Source organism: Physeter macrocephalus, chromosome 10, assembly GCF_002837175.3.
Source record: "Physeter macrocephalus isolate SW-GA chromosome 10, ASM283717v5, whole genome shotgun sequence".
NCBI lineage: Eukaryota > Metazoa > Chordata > Mammalia > Artiodactyla > Physeteridae > Physeter > Physeter macrocephalus.
In genome coordinates, this window is record NC_041223.1 from 7,443,626 (window position 1) to 7,467,420 (window position 23,795).

At 43.4% G+C, this 23,795-nt stretch overlaps 1 protein-coding gene across 3 annotated transcripts in view; it reads left to right on the top strand.

Moving 5' to 3' along the window:
• The window catches only part of LOC102979031 (plasminogen), a 44,402-nt gene that overhangs the window by 12,258 nt on the left and 8,349 nt on the right, over window positions 1-23,795 (top strand). Inside the window, exons 6-16 of one of the 3 annotated variants that reach the window (XM_007126013.2) lie at window positions 955-1,075; window positions 2,662-2,780; window positions 4,095-4,257; window positions 4,941-5,086; window positions 6,572-6,577; window positions 8,284-8,443; window positions 14,451-14,632; window positions 16,219-16,367; window positions 17,284-17,377; window positions 21,319-21,439; window positions 23,395-23,475. In XM_007126013.2, coding sequence (XP_007126075.1) covers window positions 955-1,075; window positions 2,662-2,780; window positions 4,095-4,257; window positions 4,941-5,086; window positions 6,572-6,577; window positions 8,284-8,443; window positions 14,451-14,632; window positions 16,219-16,367; window positions 17,284-17,377; window positions 21,319-21,439; window positions 23,395-23,475 — 1,342 coding nt within the window. The remainder of the gene's footprint in view (window positions 1-954; window positions 1,076-2,661; window positions 2,781-4,094; window positions 4,258-4,940; window positions 5,087-6,571; window positions 6,578-8,283; window positions 8,444-14,450; window positions 14,633-16,218; window positions 16,368-17,283; window positions 17,378-21,318; window positions 21,440-23,394; window positions 23,476-23,795) is intronic. The other 2 variants (XM_007126011.2, XM_007126012.2) reach the window with 2 other exon arrangements.

Here is a 23,795-nt window from a genome sequence, read left to right on the forward strand (position 1 = left end):
GTCAATGCTAAAGATTTAAAACATCCTGTTGAAAAATGTTCATTTCACATTTCCTGCTACATTTATTGGTGCAACGGGGGAATGAACAAGGGTGAGATATGTGTAACCACATGGATAGTGTATGTACCACGTGAAGGCTCACTTCCCCATCACTTTGTCTATTCCAACCGTGGGGATCCTTTACTTGTACACTATGTTATGAGGTCATTTGGCCCTTCACTGACATGAGAGCATCATTCTTGCATCAAGTCTGCTTCTGTTTTCCTTATTACCCCATAAAAATTAAAGTCTTATATTACTTTGCTGCACCTTGTTCTTTCAAGTATTCCAAAGTTTCCATTTTTAAGTGATATAAGAAAGAAAAACAGCCAGTCATGCTTCTCAATGATATAAAAACAGAAGCACTGTCCCTTTAGGTGAATACTGTTCCCGCCTGAGGTCATGAACACAAGCAAAAACCCTAGCACTAAACTCCTGAGAGGGTGCTGGCTTATTTGGCAGTTATCCATACGATCAGAATAATTTCATAGAAATTTTTAAAGACCGCTATTGGATTGGGGACCCCAAATATTTAAAAATTCTAGAAGAGAACTTACAGACGCCTGAGATTATGTTCAACCTCTCCCCCACCCCCTTCCCACCCACCAAGGACCACACATCCCACTTTGAAGACATGGCATTATGGAGTTTCTGGATTTGGTCAAGACTATAATAGTTGAGACGGTATTAACCAAAATATACTAATTTTACCATTTGAAAAAGAGAATGACGTTATAGATTGTATTAGAAAATTAAGCCTTTATTGCCAATTTTGTTGCCAAGTGATTGTTGGATAAGTACATCGAACAAGTGGCAAAGATATCAGACATTTCTAGTGGAATTCTAGTTTTTACTCCGTTTCGCTTTGTCCATTTCAGTTTCTTTCTTCTTTTCCTTCTTGTCCATTCTGCCCAGATGAATGTATGCATTGCAGTGGAGAAAATTATGAGGGCAAAATTTCCAAGACCGTGTCTGGACGTGATTGTCAGGCGTGGGACTCTCAGAGCCCACATGCTCATGGATACATTCCTGCCAAGTAAGTCTCACTGGGAGTGGAATTAGATGTTTATGACTCTGCCGTGTCATGGGTAATTTAATGTTATTTAGATATTTTAGCATTCCTCAAAAAGTGAACATACCTGATGTTTTTGAACTTCAAAGTTTTGAATCTTCCCACGTGACTGCAAATGAAGGATACATTCTTACTACTCAAAATGTGGTCCATGGAAGAGTGATATCATCTGAGAGTTTGTCAGAAATGCAGAATCTCAGACCCACTGAATCTGAATTTGCCTTATAACCAGATTCCCAGCTACTTCGTAGGCGCATTAAAATTTAAGAAAAACAGACACATTTCACTTGTGTATTTTCCAAATATTTCCCTCTTCTTTTTCTTCCTTTCCTTTTCCTTCATGCTGATGAGATTCAAGGCTTCCTAGCCTATGATCTGTGGGTGGGCTTTAGGGCTTTGTGAACCCCTCAACATTTTATGTGTGTTTATATCAGTACATTTTTCTGGGGTTGAAGATTCCTAACTTTCACTAGCTTCTCAAAGGGGATCATGAATCTATAATAGAAATAAGAGTCCCTGATCTAGTAAGTAATGATTAGTTCTAGAGTACGTGTTCTACATCTCCTAATTAATTGTACTTAATTGTACACATTAATTGTACTTAAAACACCTCCCTCTCTGTAGCTGCTTCGGTCTTTCTCTTCTTTCTATGACGACTATAGGATTATAACGGGGCTTATAATAACTTATAGGCAAAGAGACCTAGTCACATATTTCAGTGTAGAAAACAGCTCCACTGAGTTTCTGTACCTTCCATTCCAAATAGCTATCTTAAAACACAGCTGCTGCCATTTTCCTTTCCCTATCGTATTCCAAAGAAGAAATACAGTAAAGCCTCAAGGCTCAGAATTGGGTAAACTTACTGTCAGGAAACTGGGTAAATTTACTTTCAGGAAAAGCAATCCTGCAAGAGGATTGCTTAAGCCACTGCTGGTTGCTCTGTCCCTGCTGACTAAGCATTTACAGTCTCAGGAAGGGACGTGAAATGAGCCCAGAGGGGCACGAGGCGTGGCCTGCATCTCACAGTCTCAGTCACTGGGTCCCTGTTGTTGAGAGGACTCTCTGGCCTGCACACAGGAGCATAGCTTATCCATCTCAGTTTCTATAAGCTTAAAGGCTAGCAGGACCAGAACCGGGTAGATCAGAAGGACAATTCCTTTAAACCATGAAGACACCAACTTCTAGGCTATACTGTTTACTAGATGACTATCTCTAGCCAGTAAGTACTTTGTGTTTTAAAAATTGCTATTATTTGCAGCTGAATAATTGGAGTTGGCTTACGTCGGTTTTCCAGATGGCCAAAATGATAAAGTTGATCCCATTCTATGATTGTTGCACATGTAAACTGTTAGGAAAACAATCCTTAGAATACTCGGTTAATCTTTCTTATGAGACTGTCGTCACGTTGAGGGTCACCTTCAAGCAGTCACCTCCTTGGGTGCCTGGCTGTGCCTAGCACACAGCAGGTGCTCAATATTTGCTCATTTGAAATGATTCTCATCCGTGGATGTAAATGTTCGGCGCTGCTAAAATCCTTCTTGCACATTCAGATTTCCAAACAAGAATCTGAAGATGAATTACTGTCGTAACCCTGATGGGGAGCCCCGCCCATGGTGTTTCACCACCAATCCCAACAAACGCTGGGAATTCTGTGACATCCCGAGATGTAGTAAGTATGCTCGTACCCGGTCCTCAGGGATCTTCACCTGTTCTTCTCTTGGACTCAAGAGTGCTTTGCCTGAGTGCGATGCCTGAAAATTGCCCTATAAATTCCTTGGGATGTGATTACTCTTTTAAAACAATTTATTGGTTACTGTAGGTAATTGATCAGAGTATCTAGTTACTATGGGGTTTTTTTGGTCCCGTATCAGAGACTTCTGCCTTTTTTTTTTTTTTTCTTTGTGGTACGCGGGCCTCTCACTGCTGTGGCCTCTCCCGTTGCGGAGCACAGGCTCCGGACGCGCAGGCTCAGCGGCCACGGCTCACGGGCCCAGCCGCTCTGCAACCTGTGGGATCTTCCCGGACCGGGGCACGAACCCTCGTTCCCTGCATCGGCAGGCGGTCTCTCAACCACTGCGCCACCAGGGAAGCCCTGCAGTAACTTTTAACTTTAAGAAACTGGAGAAAATGTAGAGAGCAGTTTAAAACAAGTATAGTATATGTAAATTAAATGGATATTTTAAAACTAGTAAAAATTATCATTAAAAGTGATCTATGAAAACCCAGGGGAATGTGTAGAATATAGTAGGATTTTTTAAGAAAACAAATTTTTTTTTTTAATTGAAGTATAGTTGATTTACAATATTGTGTTAGTTTTGGGTGTACAGCAAAGTGATTTGGTTATAGATATATATATGTACATATATATATATTCTTTTTCACCCGATTCTTTTCCATTATAGCTTATTACAAGATATTGAATATAGTTCCATGTGCTATACAGTAAATTTTTGTTTACCTGTTTTATATATGGCGGTGTGTCTTAAGAATTTCTTGACTTCTCACTGCCTACCCTTTTCCTTGGAGACGCTATTTTCTTTCTTCGCATGGACTCTCTCTGTTGTTTGGCTTTGCGGAATGTTGGGGGTCAGCCAGTTATGTTTACTTAATGAATAATTTATTCTTCATAAAGGAAGTTGGATTGTTGGTACACGTGCAGATTTGGGGTGGGGTGTGACACATGTTGATCCTTACCGTGTGTGATGAGCTGAGAATATAGAGAAAACAGAATATAGAAAGAAGCATCTACTCCAAGGGTCTTGTCCCTGGAGGAGTTCCTCATGAGATGGTCTTGGAAACATCGATTCTACCACATCAACTTCTTCTGAAAAACGATAAAAAATTTTCAAATGCTAATATCTGGGAGGATGAGTGGAAAAGAAGACAGGCTGACGCTCCCTGCATCCATCCATTCCCCCATAATATCCATCTGTGAATCCTTTACTTAAAAAACATTCGTTGTCATGTATTTTTCCCATTTAAGCAACACCGCCACCATCTTCTGGGCCAACATATCAGTGTCTGAAGGGAAGAGGCGAAAACTATCGAGGGACAGTGGCTGTCACCGTATCTGGGCACACCTGTCAACGCTGGGGTGAGCAGACACCCCACAAGCACAGCAGGACCCCAGAAAACTTTCCCTGCAGGTAAGTCTGCTCCGGTCTCTTCCCGGTCAGCTGGATGGAAAGTGAAATCCCATTGACTTTGCCTTGGTGTTAGTGACAATAGAAACCTAGGCTTACAGCATTTGGGAACGAAAACTGGCCAAGTCACATGCAAGGGAAGTGAAATTTAGCGCTGATTTTCCTGGAACACCGGTTCTCAAAATGTGGTTTCCCAGGCCAGCGGCAGCAGCATTATCAGGAAATTTGTTAGAAACGCAAATTCTTGGACCCTATTGTAGATCTCCTAAATCAGTAACCTCAGAGTGGGTTTCAGCAACATTTTGACATTTGTGCTGAACGTACAGTAAGGCTTGAGAACATTTAAATTCCAGGGCTATGATATACGCTTTTGGAGGCAAAGCAGTGTAGAAAATACCCATTGTGTTTCCGGCATACAGCACAGTGCCCAGAGCTGTGGGAAAAGACCTATTTTGCTTCATTAGACACAGCCAAGGAATATATTTCAATCATTCACCCAAGAGAAGCATCTGTGCCATAATCCTCTGGAATCCTGCTCTGCTTAAATTCCCACCCATTATTCAGTTCGTATAATTCTAGAGAATTAGCTGGATGCATAGCCAACATCACTATTAACAAGCATGTGTGCACTTTGTTATTTCTTTAGCCTTTTTGGAAAACCAAACTCACGGTCACTTCTTTTTCAGAAATTTGGAAGAAAACTATTGTCGTAACCCTGATGGAGAAACAGGTCCATGGTGCTATACAACCAACAGTGAAGTGAGGTGGGAATACTGCACGATACCATCCTGTGAGTCCTCTGCTTTATCCACGGAACATTTGGATTCCCCAGGTAAGCAAGGGCAATGAGAGCTTACTGAGAGCTCCAATGCACTCTGTATTTTTCTACTCCAGTAGTAGCACAATATACAGTAGCTTTGTTTACAGTTTCATTGGGTTGTGGTCAGAGAACATGCCTTATGATTTCATTTATTTTCAATGTGTTGAGGCTTGTTTTGTGGTTCAGAATAAGGTCCTCTTGGTGACTGTTTCACAGGCAGAATCTGGCTTCTGCTATTGTTGGGTAGAGTGTTCTACAAAAGCCAATTAGGTCAAGTTGGTTAGTATTGTTTAGCTCTTCTGAATCCTTACTAATTTTCTGTCTCCTGTTCTATCGCTTACTGAGAAATGAATGGTGACGTTGCCGGCTTCGGCTGTTCATTTCAGTTTTGTGTTTGCTTTATGTATTCTGGAGCTCTTTGTCAGGCACAGACACACAGGATTCTTGTCTTTTGGAAGAAATGACCCCTTTATCATTATGTAATATCTCTCCTTATCTCTAGAAATAGTCCTAGTTCTAAAGTCTACTTTTGCTGCAATGAATACAGCCGTAAGAGCTCTATTTTTACTAGCGTTTGGATGAAATGTCTTTCTTTTTCTCAGTCTTTTAATTGAGATGTTTAGACTGTTTGCATTTAATGTAATTGTTAACATGGTTGGATTTAAATCTACCATCAAATTAGTTATTTCTACTTGTCCTATTTGAATTTTGTTCCTTTTTTCATCTTTCTCTGCCTTTGCATTAATTATTTTGTATTGCTTCATTACCACTGATTTTAGTATTTTTTAATGTTTACAATATACATCATTAACTTATCATATTCCACCTACAAATAATATTATTTTACTTGACGTATAATGTAAGAACCTTACAACATTGTTCTATTTCCTCCCTCCCAAAATATTGTGCTATTGTTCTCAAAGAGTTTACTTCTATTATGTTAGAAATCTCACAATAAATTGATACCATTTTTGCCCTGAACAGTCATGTTTTAAAGCAATTATAAATTAAAAAAATCTTTCGTATTTACTTTCATTTATTTATTTCTACCATTTCTGCTGTGCTTCGTTTCTTTTTGTTGGTTCTCCAATTTCCATCTGATGTCATGTTCTTCCTGTAAAAAACGTAACCTTTACCATTTCTTGTAATACAAGTCTGTTGATGATGAAGTCTTTCAGCATTTGTATGTCAGAAAGAGTCTTTATATTGCCTTCAATTTTAAAAAATAATTTTTGTTGGGTATAGAATTCTGGGTGGACAATTGTTTTCCCCTTTTACCACTTTAAAGATGTTACTCTATTACCTTCTGTTCTGAGTAGTTTCTGATGGAAATCTTATCTGTGTTCCTCTGTATCTAATATTTCTTTTTTCTCTGGTTGCCTTTAAGACTTTCTCTCATCTTCAGTTTTCAGCAGTTGATTATGGTGTATCTAAGTGAGTCTGTTTGTTTGTTTACTTATTTATTTATGGTATTTATCCTGCTTGAAGTTCTCTGAGTTTCTGGTGTTTGCTGATTGTTGATTTTCATTACTTTTGTAAAATTCTCAGCCATTTCTGCTCAAATATTTCTTTCCCCTGCTCTCTCTCTCTGTTTTCCTTTTTGGGACTTCAATCACCCAAATATTAGACCATTTCATATTGCCTCATACCTCTTACATGCTTGTTCTACTTCTTCCCCCCACTGTTTTTTTCTCTTTCTCTTTGTATGTCAGTTTAACATTTATCAATCTATTTTCAAGTTCACTGATTCTTTCCTCAGTTGTGTTTAATCTCTTGATCAGCCCATTGAAGGAATTTTTCATCTCTGATAACATGGTTTTTATTTCTAGTGTTTGCATTTTATTCTTCTTTTTTTTTTAAAAAAAGAGTTTCCATCTCTGCTGAAATTCTTCACCTATCCATGCATATTATAGTATGGTACTACAAGATCCTTCAACATATTAATCACAGTTACCTTATAATCTCAATCAGATAGTCTCCACATCTCTGTCTGGCTCTGAGTCATCACGGAGTCTGGCACTGTTGATTGTTTATCACTCAACAGTGGCTTTTTTTTTCCTTTTTTTTTTTTGGTGTGTCTTGTAATTTTTAATCAAATGCTGGATATATATGTAGAGGAACAATAACTATTGAAGCAAATATTATTTACACTTTGAAATGGGCACCCTTCTTCTTTTATCAGTATGTTATAAGGATAATTGAATTGATATAATTAACAGATAAAAGGAATTTGGGTTTTGTTGTTGCTGCTTTTACCTTAAGTGAACCACAGGTTTCAAATCCCTGCAGTGATGGGGTGCAGTCACTTTGTGCTTAGAGTAGGGTCTGGGGTGCTCAAGAGTTTTCTCAGTGTTCCTAATCCCTTCTCAATTTTTAGCAATCACTGCATGCCTGCACCACAGAGGGGAGGTCACACCACACTTCTAACCTGACCCTTGTGATAGACTACTGTTTCCTGTTACTCACTGCTAAGATTTTGGTGGAGGTAGGCATTCTCTATCGTCCTGGTTACCCTCAGCGTTAGATAGACTCTGTGCACCTGGGCTTTGAAGGTAACGTTTCTCAGTATTCTTGCCCCTTCTTCCCATGGAGCTAAACTCTAACTTGTATGTGGGGTGAGTCTTGGGTGGAAGAGTAGCAGACTTCTGTTTTGTGTTGGTGAAGTATCCTGGCACAAGAGAGTTTTCGCCCTACACCTCCCCAAAAAGCAGTGGATCTTTGCCTTAGTCCTGGATGCAGGACCATTTCCTGCCCCACTCCCCAGCAGCTTGAGGTTTTGGCTTTGTATAAGCAAAGAGTCTCGGGAAATGCACAAGGTTTTCACGTCTTCCTCACTGTCACCCTGTCATCACCTGCAGCCTACACCAATGAATGTGTCTCTTTCTGGAGACCTGCCCAGTTGTTCTCATGATCTCCCAGTGGAGATCCATAGAAGAGAGCTTGCACACGAGTGCAATGTCCAGTTATAAGCACTCTGCCCTGCTTATTTTTTTCTGAGTTTTAAATTAAATATTTACCAAAAAGTTAGGTCCTTAAAGTTTTAGAATGTTATGGAGCTATTGTTTTCTTTGCATGTCCATCTGCCTGCCAATATGTAAAAGAGAAGAGTGTTAATTCCCAGAGATGACTATTCTGTTTGTTTAATAAATTATTTCACATATTTCTCTGTTCTAGACATTATTTACTGATTTCTTCTATTTCAATTTCAGTACCACCTGAACAAACTCCTGTAGCCCAGGACTGCTACCAGGGTAATGGGCAGAGTTATCGAGGGACATCATCCACTACTATCACAGGAAGGAAATGTCAATCTTGGTCATCGATGTTTCCACACCGGCACCAGAAGACCCCAGAAAACCACCCAAATGCGTACGTCTTTGATTTTTAACCATTAGAGGAGCAACAACCAACTTAAATTCCTGTTAAAAGGGCCATGCTTTAAACAAACGTCTTAGGACCAAATTTCCTTTGGCCCCAGACTATGAGACAAAATATCTCAGGCAGCTTGCTTTTGAGCAAAATTTCTGAAGGAAGAGAAGCTAGAGGCTGGCTATCTTTCCTGAGTAGTTTTGCAGAAGCAGGGTGGGAGATAGAGAGGGGCTGAGGTCATAGTAGTAAAAAGCTCAGAAGAGCAAATGATCAAGAGCATCATTCCACAGCACCTGCTAAAGATCAGTGTGGTCTTTCAACTACGGAATTTTATCATTTCATCCTCCGACTCCTGAAGGGGTTTTGTGTTTGTCTTTGAGTAATAAATATAAATATTTATCACCACCGGGTGATAAATATAAGTATTTTTCACCTGACCTGTATAGATACATTGGGTCCTGAGCGCTAGTGGTCTAAAGGGATACGAGTTACCAGAACATTAGAGCAAAAGCAAGAAGGCAGATTAGAGTCAGAAAGTATACAGATACTGATAGGCAAAATGGACATACAGATGGACAAAAACTAGGTCTGGTCAGACCAGCTTTTCTGCGATAAATGGCCGTAAAACATAGGGAAAAACTGTTTTCACATGATGGACAACAGGCAGCACAGGACTGAGACTTTTCAGAAAAGAAAATAAATTAGAATAAATTTACAAGTACCCTGGTTTTCTTCCTGGAGATACTTCCTGGACTGCAGTGCAAGGAGATGGAACCAAAGGAGACCATAACAGTCTTGCTAAACTGAGGAGACAGAGATTGGAGTTGGGGATTAGTGAGGCAGTTTGGATTTAGTAGGCTGGGTAATAATGAGGAAGGATCTGTGCAGAGAAGGAGCTCCAGAAATATGTATAGAGTTCTCCTTAAGTCTCTGGCTGAATATAAAGCTGCAAATGCACAGGGAGAGATTCCACAATGTTAGTGGGACAAAGAACAACTACCAGGGAACAGTGAGATAAACGGAGATTATAGAACTCACACAGCACCAGGAGATTCTGTGTTTGCAGAGTTGGGATTCTTACTAGCCAGAGAGGAGAGACTTCATGGGACACCTTGGGCATTCAGTAAGGAATCCAGAAAAGTCACACTTTAGGAGTAGGATTAGTGTATTCCTGGAATAAAGGTTACTCTAGAAGAACACCCTAGCAAAGCTTTAAAGCAATCCTAAAATGAACAAAATGATCTCCAAGTAAATTAACTGTCTGCCAGAAGAAAAGTCAACACTCTTGAGAGGAAAATAACAAAATCAAGCCACTCAGTAATGTGGTATCTACAATGTCTGGCAGAAATTTAAAAATTACTAGACATGCAAAGATCATTAAATGTGATCCATAATGAGGAGAAAAATCAGTCAACACAGACTCAGAAATGAGAGAAATGATGGAATTGGCAGACAAAAAATTCTGAAAGATATTATAATTGTGTTTAAGGATTTAAAGAAAAATAGGAACATAAAAGAATCAAAAGGATAATCTAAAGAGAAAGGAAACTATAAAAGAGGCAAATGGAAAAGACAGAACTAAATATATATATATATATTTAAGAACTAAATATATATATATATATTTAAATATATATCTTAAATGAAAAATTCACTGGATGGCTTTACCATCAGGTAGACAATACAGAAGACATTACTGTTACAATTACATGACATGACATTACATGACATTACATTACAGTAGTCATTACTGTTCAAATTTTCTTACCTTATCCATGATGCTGTATAATATTAATACACGTTTGAATGTGGTAAGTTAGAGAGGGATATTGTAAATCCTAGAGTAACCACTGAAAATGAAAACTCAGAGGAATAGATAATAAATAATAAGGATATTCAATTAATCCAAAAGAAAGAAGAAAAGGAGAGAAAAACAGTAAAGAAGGCATGGTACAAACAGAGCATAAATAGAATGATGTTAGACTTAAACCCAGCCATATCAATAAGTATATTAAATATAAAAAGGATAAAACAATGCAATTAGAAGGCAGAGATTGTCAAGTTGAACAAAAACCAAAGCCCAGTTATGGTCTCTTTACAATACATGCTCTTTAAATGTAAAGACATAAATAAGTTAAAAATCAAAATATGGAAAATTAATACCATAAAAACACTACCATGTGACCCAGCAATCCCACTAGTGGGCATATACCCTGAGAAAACCATAATTCACAAAGAGTCATGCACCAAAATGTTCACTGCAGCTCTATTTACAATAGCCAGGAGATGGAAGCAACCTAAGTGTCCATCATCAGATGAATGGATAAAGAAGATGTGGCTCATATATACAATGGAATATTACTCAGCCATAAAAAGAAACGAAATTGAGTTATTTGTAGTGAGGTGGATGGACCTAGAGTCTGTCCTACAGAGTGAAGTAAGTCAGAAAGAGAAAAACAAATACCGTATGCTAACACATATATATGGAATCTAAGGTAAAAAAAAAAAAGGTCATGAAGATAAAGCAGAAACTAACACACCATTGTAAAGCAATTATACTCCAATAAAGATGTTACAAAAAAAACACAACACTAATCAAAAGAAAGCTAGAATGGTTTTTAACATCAGACAGACGAAATAAATTCAGGATAAGAAATATACCAGAGACGAAGAGGCCATTTTTGAAGTAAAAAGCGTTAACGATGCTAAACGTGTTGACCCTGATAACAGAGGTTCAGATGTATATGACGCAAAAACTGACAGAACTAAAGAGAGAAATCGATGCGTCCACAATTACAGTTGGAGGTTTTCTCACTTCTCTCTCGTACAGTTAAAAATTCTCCCAAAACAATACAGTAGGACAAGTAGATGAAAGATTCAGAGACGATACAGAAGTTTTGGAGGAAAATATGAACAAATATAACATATGCCCAACTGCGGAATACACATGCAAGTGCACATGGAACATTCCCCAAGGTATATCGTATGCTTGGCCTTGAAATAGGTCCCAATAAATTTTAAAGGATTAAAATAATATACAGGTGGCTTCTGAGCCAACAGAATTAAATAAGATACAAATAATGAAAAGTTTAGGAAATTCTCAAATATTTGGAAATTAAAGAACACATTTCTAAATAACCCATGAGTCAAAAAAGAAATCACAAAGGAATTCAGGAATCAGTGGTACTGGCAAAAAGATATACAAATGGAAAAAGGGAGAGTCTGGAAACAGACCCGCAACATGTATGGTCAGTTGATTTTCAATATACCTGGCGAAGCAATTCAACAGGAAAAGGAAATTTTCCCCCAAATTGTTCTGGAACAACTGAGTGTCCATAAAGGAAAAAAACCCCAAACCTTGACTCCTACCTGCCATGTCAAATTCACTTGAGAAAACTCTTAGACCTGAAAGTAAAGGTTAAAACTAAAGCTGGAATTTATAGCTTCTAGAAAAAAAACATGAGATTATTTTCACAGCCTTGGGGAAGGCAAATCATTTTTGGATAGGATCCAGAAAACATTATTAAAAAAATATAATTTGGACTTTAATACAATGAAAACTTTGCTCATCGAAAGTCATTGTTAAGAAAATAGACAAGTCAGGGACTGGGAGAAAAATAGTCTCAATCCATATATCTGACAAACGGCTTGTATCTAGAATGTGTAAAGATCCCTTCCACCCACTAGTGAGAAGACAAACAACCTAATAAAAAGGGGCAAAAGACTTTAATAGACATTCCACAGGGAAAGATATACAAATGGTCAATAAGCACCTGAAAAAATGTTCAACATTTTAGCCATTACAGAAATAAGAATTATAACCACAATGAGATACTGCTAAGTACCCAATGGCAATGGCTGTTATTAAAAGGACAGAAAATAAGAAGTGTGCCCAGATGGGGGGCAGCTGCAGCTCTCACGCATGTTGGTAGGAATGTAAAATGGAGCAACCACTTGGGACACCAGTCCAACATTTTCTTATAAAGTTAAATGTTAGTCACCCAAGCGAAATGAAACATGAGAGCCCAAAGAGATCTACCAGAAAGTTCTTAGCAGCTTTATTCATAAAACAGCCCCAAACTGGAAACCACTTCAGTGGCCATCAATAAGAACATGAATAATTGGTGGGATATTCATACCATGGAATACTATTCAGAAATAAAGAGGAACAAGCTACTGACTGATACTCTCAAATAGCATGGATAAAGCTCAAAACCACTATCCTAAGGAGAGAAGCCACACACAAAAGGGTATATACTTGTATGAGTCCATTCATATGAAGTTCCAGAAAAGGCAAAACTAATTTATGGTGAAAGAAACCAATAGTATTTGCGTCTGGGGGGCAGCTGAGATTGATTGAGCAGTGACCCAAGGGAGGTTTCTGGGGATGATGGAAATGTTCTCTATCGCACTAGGAGTGTGGGTTAGACAGGTATGTGTGTTCATCAAAACTCGTCAAACTACCTTTAAAAAAAAAAGAGCAGGAGTCTGTTTCACATGACAAGCTTTTTAACACATCCAGGGGCTCAGGAACCTGCTAACAGGCTTCCTCAAATTGTGGGCCTGGGCTTGGGACTGTCACTTGTCTATAGTACCCACAGACACGGTGTTGTTGGATTCCCATAATACGTGGTATGTTTCAAACTATCTCATAAGCCTCAGGCCATGGGTCTAAGCTGCTGCAAAGGGGAGTCCAAGGCTGAGACTTCTGAGAGGCCGGGGCGGAGTTCTGGCCCTGAGGATCCAAGTTGCCCAGGGAGCCCCAGGCTTCTCGTCTGCTATGTCCTTATCCAGCTGTTTCTGATTCAGCTCCCACAGACCCCGGGGTTATCCAGACGTCTCCCTTCATCCCTTTCATCCCACTGTCCTTTAGTCACACCCCCTCCCCTCGGGGCTGGAGCCCCGAGTGGCTCCAGCTAGAGGGGTCTGGGGTTCCTCCCCGTATGCCCCAGAATGCATCCTCTGGAAACCTCATCCTGCCTGGGAGCTAGTTTTCCAGGATGGCTTCCACAAGCCTTCCAAACCCCAAACCCACTTGATCTACCTGTGAATATTTACAGTAATATTACTGTCATGAGTTTTTGTTTCATTGTAAAATACAATATGAGTAAACAGACTAAGAGAGCTGGCCTGGGAATATCAATATCATCTTGTATGTCTTTTCTGCCGTGGATAAATATGTTTTGGTTCCAACTTACGTAGCCCTATGTACTCACATAGAGAGAGAAAGCCAGAGATACAGATATATTTGTATGTGCCTTAAAAAAAATCTAAAATACATGCTTCAAAATCCATATTGGTTATCCTTGGGGAATGTATTTAACATTCCCCGGGAAAGGAAGACATTCTGATACTTTCTCTTATACATTTATATATGATCTGTTTTTATATGGAGCATATATTACTTTTGATTTTTTTTAAAACAAATTTATTTATTTATTTATTTATTTTTGGCTGCATTGCGTGCGGGCTTTCTCGAGTTGCGGCGAGCAGGGGCTACTCTTCGTTGAGGTGCGCGGGCTTCTCACTGCGGTGGCTTCTCTTGTTGCAGAGCACGGGCTCTAGGCATGTGGGCTTCAGTAGTTGTGGTGTGTGGGCTCAGAAGTTGTGGCTCGTGGGCTCAGTAGTTGTGGCTCACGGGCTCTAAAGCGCAGGCTCAGTAGTCGTGGCGCACGGGCTTAGCTGCTCCGCGGCACGTGGGATCCTCCCGGACCAGGGCTCGAACCCGTGTCCCCTGCCTTGGCAGGCGGACTCTTAACCACTGCGCCACCAGGGAAGTCCCTTGATTTTTTTTAAAACTAAAAACTATAACCTATTTTTAAAAACTTACCCACTTTGTTAGAAGTTGAGGACCATCTGTGCTTGGGACATTATAATAATAATTGGTACCTTTGGTACCTTAATGGAAATATTTCAGTCACTTTGTTGTAACAAAATTCAGAGGGTGCTGGGGTGCCCCTGAAGATTCGCTCACCTCTCATGACCTGTACTGCTGTGGAATTTACAGTGACTTGACAATGAACTACTGCAGAAATCCAGATGCTGATAAAAGCCCTTGGTGTTATACCACTGATCCGAGCGTCAGATGGGAGTTCTGTAACCTGAAGAAATGCTCAGAAACACAAGAGCAGGTCACAAGATTTCCGGCTGTTGCGCAGGTTCCAAGTGTAGAGGATCCTTCTGAAGCAGGTAAGAAGTCTGTGGCCAGACACCTATATAGTTGGGTATCGGGATGATAAGAGATGGAAAATCTTTGGGATGCAGAGGCTTCGTTGCTACAGGGAGCTGGAGCGCTGGCTGAGTCTGCGATACGGAAGGAAGCCTCCGGGCATCACCTGGGGGAGCCAGAGCAGCTCTTGCTGGCATGATGGGGTAGGGCGTTTCTTCAGGATTTGAAAACTAGTTGGTTGTGAGGGATGGATACAATTTTGAGCCTGGGTGGACTGACAGGTTGATGATGGCGGCAGAGATGGGACATTCTAGAAAAGCAAGTCTCTGCCTTTTGCATGGAGGGATAGAAATGACTGGTTTGATTACGAATGTACAGAGCTAGGAGGGCTAGGAGGACCGTCAGTGATCACCTCCAACAAACACCTGGCGAAGCGGACGTGTAGCTCCAAGGGTTTCGGGGCCTGAGGATAAGAATGCGGTGGTCATGTGAGGTGGGAGACATGAAAATATCACAGTCCTCTCTGTTTCCCTGGCCCTTCGCCCGCGTGTACCTCTAAGCGCTTAGCCCCTGGTCCCGTGGTTGTCAGGTGGCAGGAAGTGCTCTGTGCCGCTGCAGGGTAAGGAGACAGAGGGGGCTGATTCTCCCCCTGTCCCGGAATGAAAACTCAGGGGTCCCATGGCTTGTCTGACCGCTTTCAGGTAATCCGAAATCAGACAGAAATGATTAAAGGAGAACTTGGTTTCAAGTTGAGACCCCCTCTCCTTCCGGAGGTGGACTTGCCCCCTCCAAGATGCTGGAGAAACCTCACCTGCTGCTCCCTGCTGTACACCTGTACACCTGTACAGCTGCTGTGCACACAGGGCCAGCTCATCTCTCCCCACTCTTTCTTGGTGAGACGCTGGGTGCCGTGCTCCAGCTGGGGACCCCTCCTGATAAGACCTCGCATGGCCTCATGTGAAGCCCCACACGTGGTGCGAGGAACTCACACACCCTGGTCCTGGCAAACCCTGGAGGCTGCCTGGCCCAGCCCTGCTCCTTGACCGGGGAGCCAGCCGGCCCAGCGTTTGCTCTGTGGATTTTCCGAGTGGCCGTCAGAGCACCGGGCACTGGGTCCCCGTAGGTAACACACATCGAGTTCTCTGAGGGGTTCTGCCGAATGCCCCAGCCCCGAGGCTTGAGCGGAGGGGTGAGTTTGGGGAAGGGGCCTCCAGTCATCTCTTTATTACCTCTTCCATCCCAGAAGGTGGGAACTCACAGCACAGCTCCGGCCAAAATAATATTTTTTATGAAATCCTTTTCATACCGCACTCTTTCTCTCCATCCTTGTTGAGGTGTTCAAGAATCATCTGACAGTTCATGGTGGCATCTGTGTTACCGCTCAGCTTGTTATCCGATTGATTCTCTTAGTGTCCTGGCCAAGCTTCCCATTCTAACATCTCGGCTTGTGATGATTTCTGAGCCAATAGCGTTTCTGGTAACTTGTCAGGATCAGCAGAGCTCACCGAAGTCCTCAGCGCTCAGAGAAACCTAGCACTGCTGCGCGTGTTCCTTGTCACCCGGCTCTGTGTAATGACAGGAGACCACCATTCTCTCTTCCCTGCAGACTGCATGTTCGGGATTGGTAAAGGGTACCGGGGCAAGAAGGCGACCTCGGTGGCCGGTGTCCCCTGCCAGGAGTGGGCCGCCCAGGAACCCCACAAACACAACATTTTCACTCCAGAGACAAACCCACGGGCAGGTTTGGAAAAAAACGTAAGCCACTTTCATTTGGACTCTGTTCTGCCTTTTGCTGACCAGTCTTTGCAAACTGAATTGATCCTCTGTTACAGAAAGTCAGCCTGACTGGGCGTCGGTGTGGGGTGGAGAGGAAGATACGCGGCAGGTTTCAGGGGACCACGTGTAGGATCTAAGCGGCCTCAGCGCGGGAGGGAGAGTTAGCACGGGCAAGCCAACCTCCCTGCTTCTCATCACTTCCGTGTGTGACATTTCCTGTCTGCTTTTGTTACTGGTTTATGGTTTCCAGTGATCAAAGATGACCTTCATGACCTTGTAGCTGGATTTTTCTAGCAAAAAATTGGATGCATAATTAGGACCCCGCTAGGATTTCCCCTAGTCCCACACATTCTCTGGGGTGGTTTCCTTTGGGGTATAGGTGTGTAGAGGGAAGGAAAAGGAAGACACAGTCTTTCCACAGCTGACCCGCAGTGGGTACCCAGGCCAGGGGAATAAGCATTTCGGAAGCAACGGCAAACAGGCACCATCAAGCAGAAGGGTGACATGAGCAAAAGGGACAAGACGAGTCGTGCACGTCCACAGCCCCCTACTGCTGGGTCCCTGCGGTCCCCATGGACACAGGCTGCTGAGGCGGGAGGCCCCTTTATACAGTCTCCACCTCAAGACCCCTCAGGGTCTTCACCCCTTCCCCAGGGGAGTGGCCTCAAGGTTGGCGCTCCTTTTGAGTGAGGAGAAGCCACTGACGGCATTCTGTGAGTCAGAGGCTTCATAAGCACCCTGAAACGATAACTTTGCCTGCCTCCCCCCCAAAGGAACACTAACCCTTCATCTTCTAAGGACAGCAGTGAAACCAGTGTCTGTGCCTCATGTGACATTCTCTGCCCTCTCCTGCCCCGCTGTGTGCCATGCCCTGTGTGCCTGCCTCCTTTTCCAGTACTGCCGTAACCCCGACGGCGATGTCAACGGTCCCTGGTGCTACACGACAAATCCAAGGAAACTCTTTGACTACTGTGACGTCCCTCAGTGTGGTAAGCGTCTTTCTTTTTCGGAAGGAAATGACTTCTAAACAAACGCAGCATCGCCTGGTCTTAGATCTGCAAGACAAGAGTTTGGGCTGAGCGCTTCTGGGCAAGAGAGGGTCCCCTCTCCTTGGGAGCCCTCTTTTCATCCTGGGCCTCTTGAACCTGTCCTACTCATGGCCCCTTTTGTTAGGCACCGCCCCCTCCTCTGACTCCGTAAATAAAATAAATGCAAAATCCTCCAGAAGAGCAAGTTCAGAGGTGGTCTAATCCGCCTCCAGACAGTTCCACTGAACTCTCCAGTGTCTGGGGTGGGAAGCACAAAACACAAATTTAGAGTCACCCAGATGGGGAACCCTCTCCTTCGGCAACTGAGAAGAAAGAAAGAAAGTGCAAACAGCAGGAAACTGCTAAACGTACAGCATACATTGTAAACCTATAAACTGTCATCCTAAGAATTCAATGAAAAGTAGCACAGCTTTTTACAAAGCCCCAACTTTCTTTATCCTGAGATGACTACGCGTTAGCCATGCATTCGCCAGGTAACTTAGAGGAAGCTTGCTGCGTTCTTTCCTCATTTCTCTGAGACTTTTCTAGGGAGTGAGAAGCTCGGATCAGCGAAAGGGGCGTTGACGTTAGTTCTGGAAAGTCTGGGGTAACAAATCCATCGATAGATAGATAGATAGAGGTAACGAATCCATAGATAGGTCTGGAGAACAATGTAAACCACTTTGATTTGGACCCTATTTTACTTTCCGCTGACCCACCTTTGCAAACACCGTCTGTCCTGGTTCCCGCTAATCAGCCTGGACTTTTCCTTTGCACCGTCTGATGGCATCTGCTTGTGTCTGCCACGTGGGGGGACAGGCTGGAGCAGAGAAGTTGCTGCTGCGAAGCCACCGAAGTCCACGTCCGGAGATGCAGTCTGGGCAAGGGGTGGAGAGCGCCGGAGCCACACTGGCGGGCTTCGATCTTGGGCCGCGGCCGGCTAGAGCAGGGGGAGGAGGGAGAGGTCAGGGTGACAGGAAAGACTCTCCTCGGTTGCCGCCCTGGTGGCCCTGTGTCTGGACTCAGGGGAATTTAGAGCCGACTCGTCCTCCAGCGCGTTTGCTCTGCACAGGCTCTCGGGGGCCTCCATCTGAGAGTCCCTGGTGGGGTTGGCGCCTCCCTTAGCTCTCCTCCCTCCCGCCCTCCCGCTGCCTGGTACCCCACTGCCTCTCACCGCGGACTCGCTATCCTCGACGCGCTGCCTGTGGGGCACGATTGCCTTTAACGTGCGTAGCTTGGCAGTCCCGCCCCGGCCCCTACAGCTGTGCCTGAGATTCATGCACCTCTGATTCCCACTGAAGGGAAGTACACTGACGTCCCACGTGCAGCCCTCAGTCACCACCAGACGCTATCAGCTTCTCACGTGTGAGGCAGGCCTGGGTATCCTTCCGCAGGAAATACGTCTCAAGATCAGACCACGTGGTCTGATAACGTGCCCAGGTCATGAGGAAGCGGGGACCTCACAGTCCGCTGGAACAGCCCTCTCTCCATCCTTTCTTCTTTCTTCCGTCTCTCAGAACCTGATTCTTTTCCATCCTTGACTTGGGTAAGGGTACCAGCATTGTAGAAGAGGCTATTTGCCTTGAAGTCTGCAGATGGAGGTTTACCTTACACACCCCCGGGCATCTTTGGGCCCTCTGTTGACTCTTCCAGTGTAACATCGTTTTACATACCCACCCATCGGAAGGTAAAGATGACAAACCTCAGCTGTTTCCTTCTTTCTAGTGCTTAGACCAATGCCTAGTACGTGCCAGGCACTACGTATATATATTTGAATACATGTTTGCTGAATGAGTAAATTCAGCAAACATGTATTCAAATAAATGAACGAAATCTCAAATCACAGTTCCTCCAACATGTCAGGTCGGTGCTTAAAAGGGTGACTATCCCAGGTTAAGGGTACTTTCTGTGTGTGTGCTTGTATGGCTTTCGGTAAGTTTATTCAGATTTTTCAGAATATGAAATCTCTTTGAAGTACGACTTTGTTTTTTTGGGTTATTTTCATTTTCTCTGTTTTTTAAAAAAGATTTTTATTGCTTATTCCTGGGAGATTTTGGATTTCCTTTATTTAAGTGAGAAATTTCCTCATAGCAATTCTCCTTAAAATTTCCAAACTTTACATTGTCTGTAATTCACATGGAAAGCATCTTTAAAATGAAAAAGTAACACTGATTAACTTTTTAGGCTACACGTAAACTTCTTTAAGCAACTCACCTGGAAAATGTGTGTAAATATTCTGTGTTATTAAAACAATGGCACCATGCAAACTGCACATAAGTAATAGCATAAGTAAAACAATTTGAAATCAGAACTCTATTCTATTCAGCCCAGTATTCTGCTTCTCAATTTCATCAAGGGATTGTGTTGTTTTTCTCTTTAATATTAACTTCAAAGACTGAAAGATGTCCATTTTAAACATAATTTTATTTATTTACATTCATTTATTTTAAATTCTAAATTTTTGTTAATTGGTTTTAACAACTCATTTCAATTCCACCGACACTAACAGTGCAAATAACAAGTAATTAAAAATAAATAGGGGCTTCCCTGGTGGCGCAGTGGTTGCGCGTCCGCCTGCCGATGCAGGGGAACCGGGTTCGCGCCCCGGTCCCGGAGGATCCCACGTGCCGCGGAGCGGCTGGGCCCGTGAGCCACGGCCGCTGAGCCTGCGCGTCCGGAGCCTGTGCTCCGCAAGGGGAGAGGCCACAACAGAGGGAGGCCCGCGTACCACAAAAAAATAAATAAATAAATAGAACTTCAGTTTTGTTTTGAATACTAAGACCAGGGTACCATAATATCTGTAGTTATTCTTTTCTTAGTCCATTTCTGTAAGTCTATTCTGTGTAAGACACAGTAAGAGACATTAAGATCGGTGTTAGATAGTAGGATTTCATTATATTGCATGCTTCCTTAAAACAAAACAAAACAAAACAAAACAAAAAAAACTTCTGTATATAGATTCTCAGAATAGGCCAAGACAATTAGAAAGGTATTTGGAAAATTCAGATTCCAGATTCACTAGAGGATAGAATCTCTTGGTTGATTAAGAGCAAAAAATTTCTCCTTGTAATATTATTATTAACAATGATTTATGCTTCTATTTTTGAAGATCTTAAAGGGCTCCAGACAACAGAGAAGCCCTTTATGAATACCTTGTGTAGCCCCTGAACTGTTCTAGACATTAGTAAGTGGTACCAACCAGAGACGGAGCACCAACCCTAATCGCCAGGAACCCTGCAGGCCAGGTGGGGAGAGAAAGCAGGCGGGAGAATGCATAGAGAGGGCGGCAAGCGAATGGAAGTCACCCCCGTGGCACTGGGTTAGTCTTGGGAGGCTCCCTGGAAGAGCCGTCCTGAAGCTGGCTGAGAGAAGGCATTATTTCAGTTTAGGATTGTTATCCTTGCTACACACACACACACACACACACACACACACACACACACACACACACAGATTCACATTTTAAAAATACTCTTAGTGCCTTTCAATGGGGATGACAATTATGGTTTTCAGTAAACTGTACCTGGTGACGGTGATTCACTCTCTAGATATATCACATCAAGTCACAATAACAACTTGTGCCAGTCAAGCTCCTCTCCCAAAAGCTCTCATTCTAAGGCCTAACTCTTCCCAATGTATTTAAACACTTCCTTAAGAAAGCAGTAAAAAAAAAAAAAAAAAAGTACTTATATTTTCTTGAAAGGAGAAGAAAATGCTGTTGTCCGCCCCCCCACCACTTTTGAAACTTAGAAAAAATATTCCAAAAGATGTTTATGATTTTACTATTTAGTTTGGGCTTTGGGATGTCAAAAATTCAGTGCTTCGGCCACGAGCCATGAATTTATCATGAGTTGCTCTCTTTCACGTCTTCAAATGCAAATTTTTCCCCCTTTGTGCCACAGCTTCCTCTTCATTTGATTGTGGAAAGCCCCAGGTGGAGCCGAAGAAGTGTCCCGGAAGGGTTGTAGCTGGGTGCGTGGCCATCCCACACTCCTGGCCCTGGCAAGTCAGCCTTCGAAAAAGGTAACACCGTTTCCAGAAACAGTGTAGTCCATCCTCCTGTGTACTCCTTGAAAAACCTTTGTTTTGCGGTACGCGGGCCTCCCTCTGTTGTGGCCTCTCCCGTTGCGGAGCACAGGCTCCGGACGCGCAGGCTCAGCGGCCACGGCTCACGGGCCCAGCCGCTCCGCGGCATGTGGGGTCCTCCCGGACCGGGGCACGAACCCGCGTCCCCTGCATCGGCAGGTGGACTCCCAACCACTGCGCCACCAGGGAAGCCTGAAAATCCTTTCTTCATTCACACTAAATCCACATACCCTCAGTATCAGTACCTGCCTCTAAGTTCTGCAAAGGAGTAAGGAAAACTATAAAAAATTTTCTATGTTTTTTAGTTGAGGTATAGTTGCTGTAAAATATAAGTTACAGTTGTACACTATAGTGATTCACCATTTTTAAAGGTTATACTCCATTTATAGTTATTATAAAATATTGGCTCTATTCCCCGTGTAACACAATATATTCTTGTAGCTTATTTTATACCTAATAGTTTGAACCTCTCACCTCCGCATCCCTATACAGCCCCTCCCCCCTTCCCTCTCCCCACTGGTAACCACTAGTTTGTTCTCTGTATCTGTGAGTCTGCTTCTTTTTTTGCTATATTCTTTTCTATGTTCTTCAGTTTGAAAATAGTCAGAATTAGAACCTTTAGTTTTTTGATCTGGGCAGCTATCATCAAAATTGATAAATGTAGCAATTTACACTAAGTTCCAATATTGCTGAAAAAGTATGGAAGATGCCTTGAGGTTTTAGATAGATACCCACTGTTACTTTGTAAAATGAAGAGAAAGGGATATTTTTAGAAATGGGACACCTGGAGGGGGAGGGTAAAGATTAAATTATCTATAATATATCACAGATACAGAGTCTCTTCTTTTTTTTTTCTTTCTTTCCTTCCTGCCTTCCACAGTTCTGTGAACTACTGAATTTAATCAAAGGGTGCTCACCCATTTGCAAAACGCATCTTCTTCAGTGAAGGGTGGCTCAGGATCGCCTTTAAGAGTGATCAGTCCCCGTCCTACATGACCCCGGAGGTTCAGGTTCTCTTTCAGTGGCGCTCGCCTTTAATAAGTCCGTTTTGCTGGGTGTCTCATTCGAAGCGCACGCGGGAAACGGGCTGATCTGCTTGTTGGCGCTGCGCCAGTGCGCGTGTGCCCAATCGCTGGGCTCAGTGGCCTTCTTTTCGCTTGTGAGATGCTATCGATGAAGGAAAATCGTCTATTTCATTCCCTGGTTGAGTCGGCTTTTCTTTTGTTTGTCTTATCATTTAGTAACTGCTTGAGATACAGAGACTTCCCCTTTCGCGTATCTCATCTTCCCTCTTTCCCAAGATGCGCTGTGGTCTATTTCCAGACTGATAATTGCCTTGCCGGTTATTCACTTACTACTTGTGTCCCTTTCATTTGATGGGCTTCAGAGCGGCTCACACGGATTTTACGAGCGACCCCGTGACTAAGCAGTCCTATGAAGTAAACGGTTTAGGGGCCCCTCCCCCCAGAGCGAACTTCCTCCGGTAAAATTAGCAGATGCCCATGAATCACGGCCACTCGGGATCCCATTCGGTTCCCTGAGGAGTGACTCATCGGGTCTTGCATGGATCTTGTCAAAAAGAAGGGAAAGAGACCTCAAGGAGCTGGAGCCCAGGGCCAAAGGGTCAAGGCCCCGGGCGTGGACCTCCTGTTGGAGTCGCGTGGCTTTGCTGGGCCTCGCCGGCGCGCCAGCCACCGTCCAGAGCGGTGTGGTGACCCCCCGAGAACCCACCACAGGAGCCCAACTCGAAGCTCCCACCGCCCCGATGACGGGCTGGTCACCTCGTCCTCTGGGAGCGTCAGCGACAGCACAACAGAGTGAGCTCTACTTCCGGGCTTTCTGTAGAATAAATCATCAGCTTTGGACTAAAATCCTGGCACATTTCCTTCTAGATTTCCTACTAGAAGCCACTTCTGTGGAGGCACTTTAATATCCCCAGAGTGGGTGCTGACTGCCGCCCACTGCCTGGACAGGTGCGTTTAGGGGACCCCCCGACACAAGGACCTCCTTGCCTTAAAGACTCCCGCCTCCCCCGCTCCCCTTTGCTTCATCTTTTCTCCTCCCCCTCCCCTTCCCTGTGCCCTCGCCCTCCTCGCCTCCTCGCCTCCTCGCCTCCTCCCCTCCTCGCCTCCTCCCCTCCTCGACTCCTCCCCTCCTCCCCTCCTCGCCTCCTCGCCTCCTCCCCCGCGGTGCTGCAGTGCCCGGAGACGGCGTGGCGCGAGTACTAGCGGCGCGCAGGGAGGGAGTCACTGCGCGCGTGGGGGCGTGAGCTGCGCGCGGGGGTGGCGTGAGC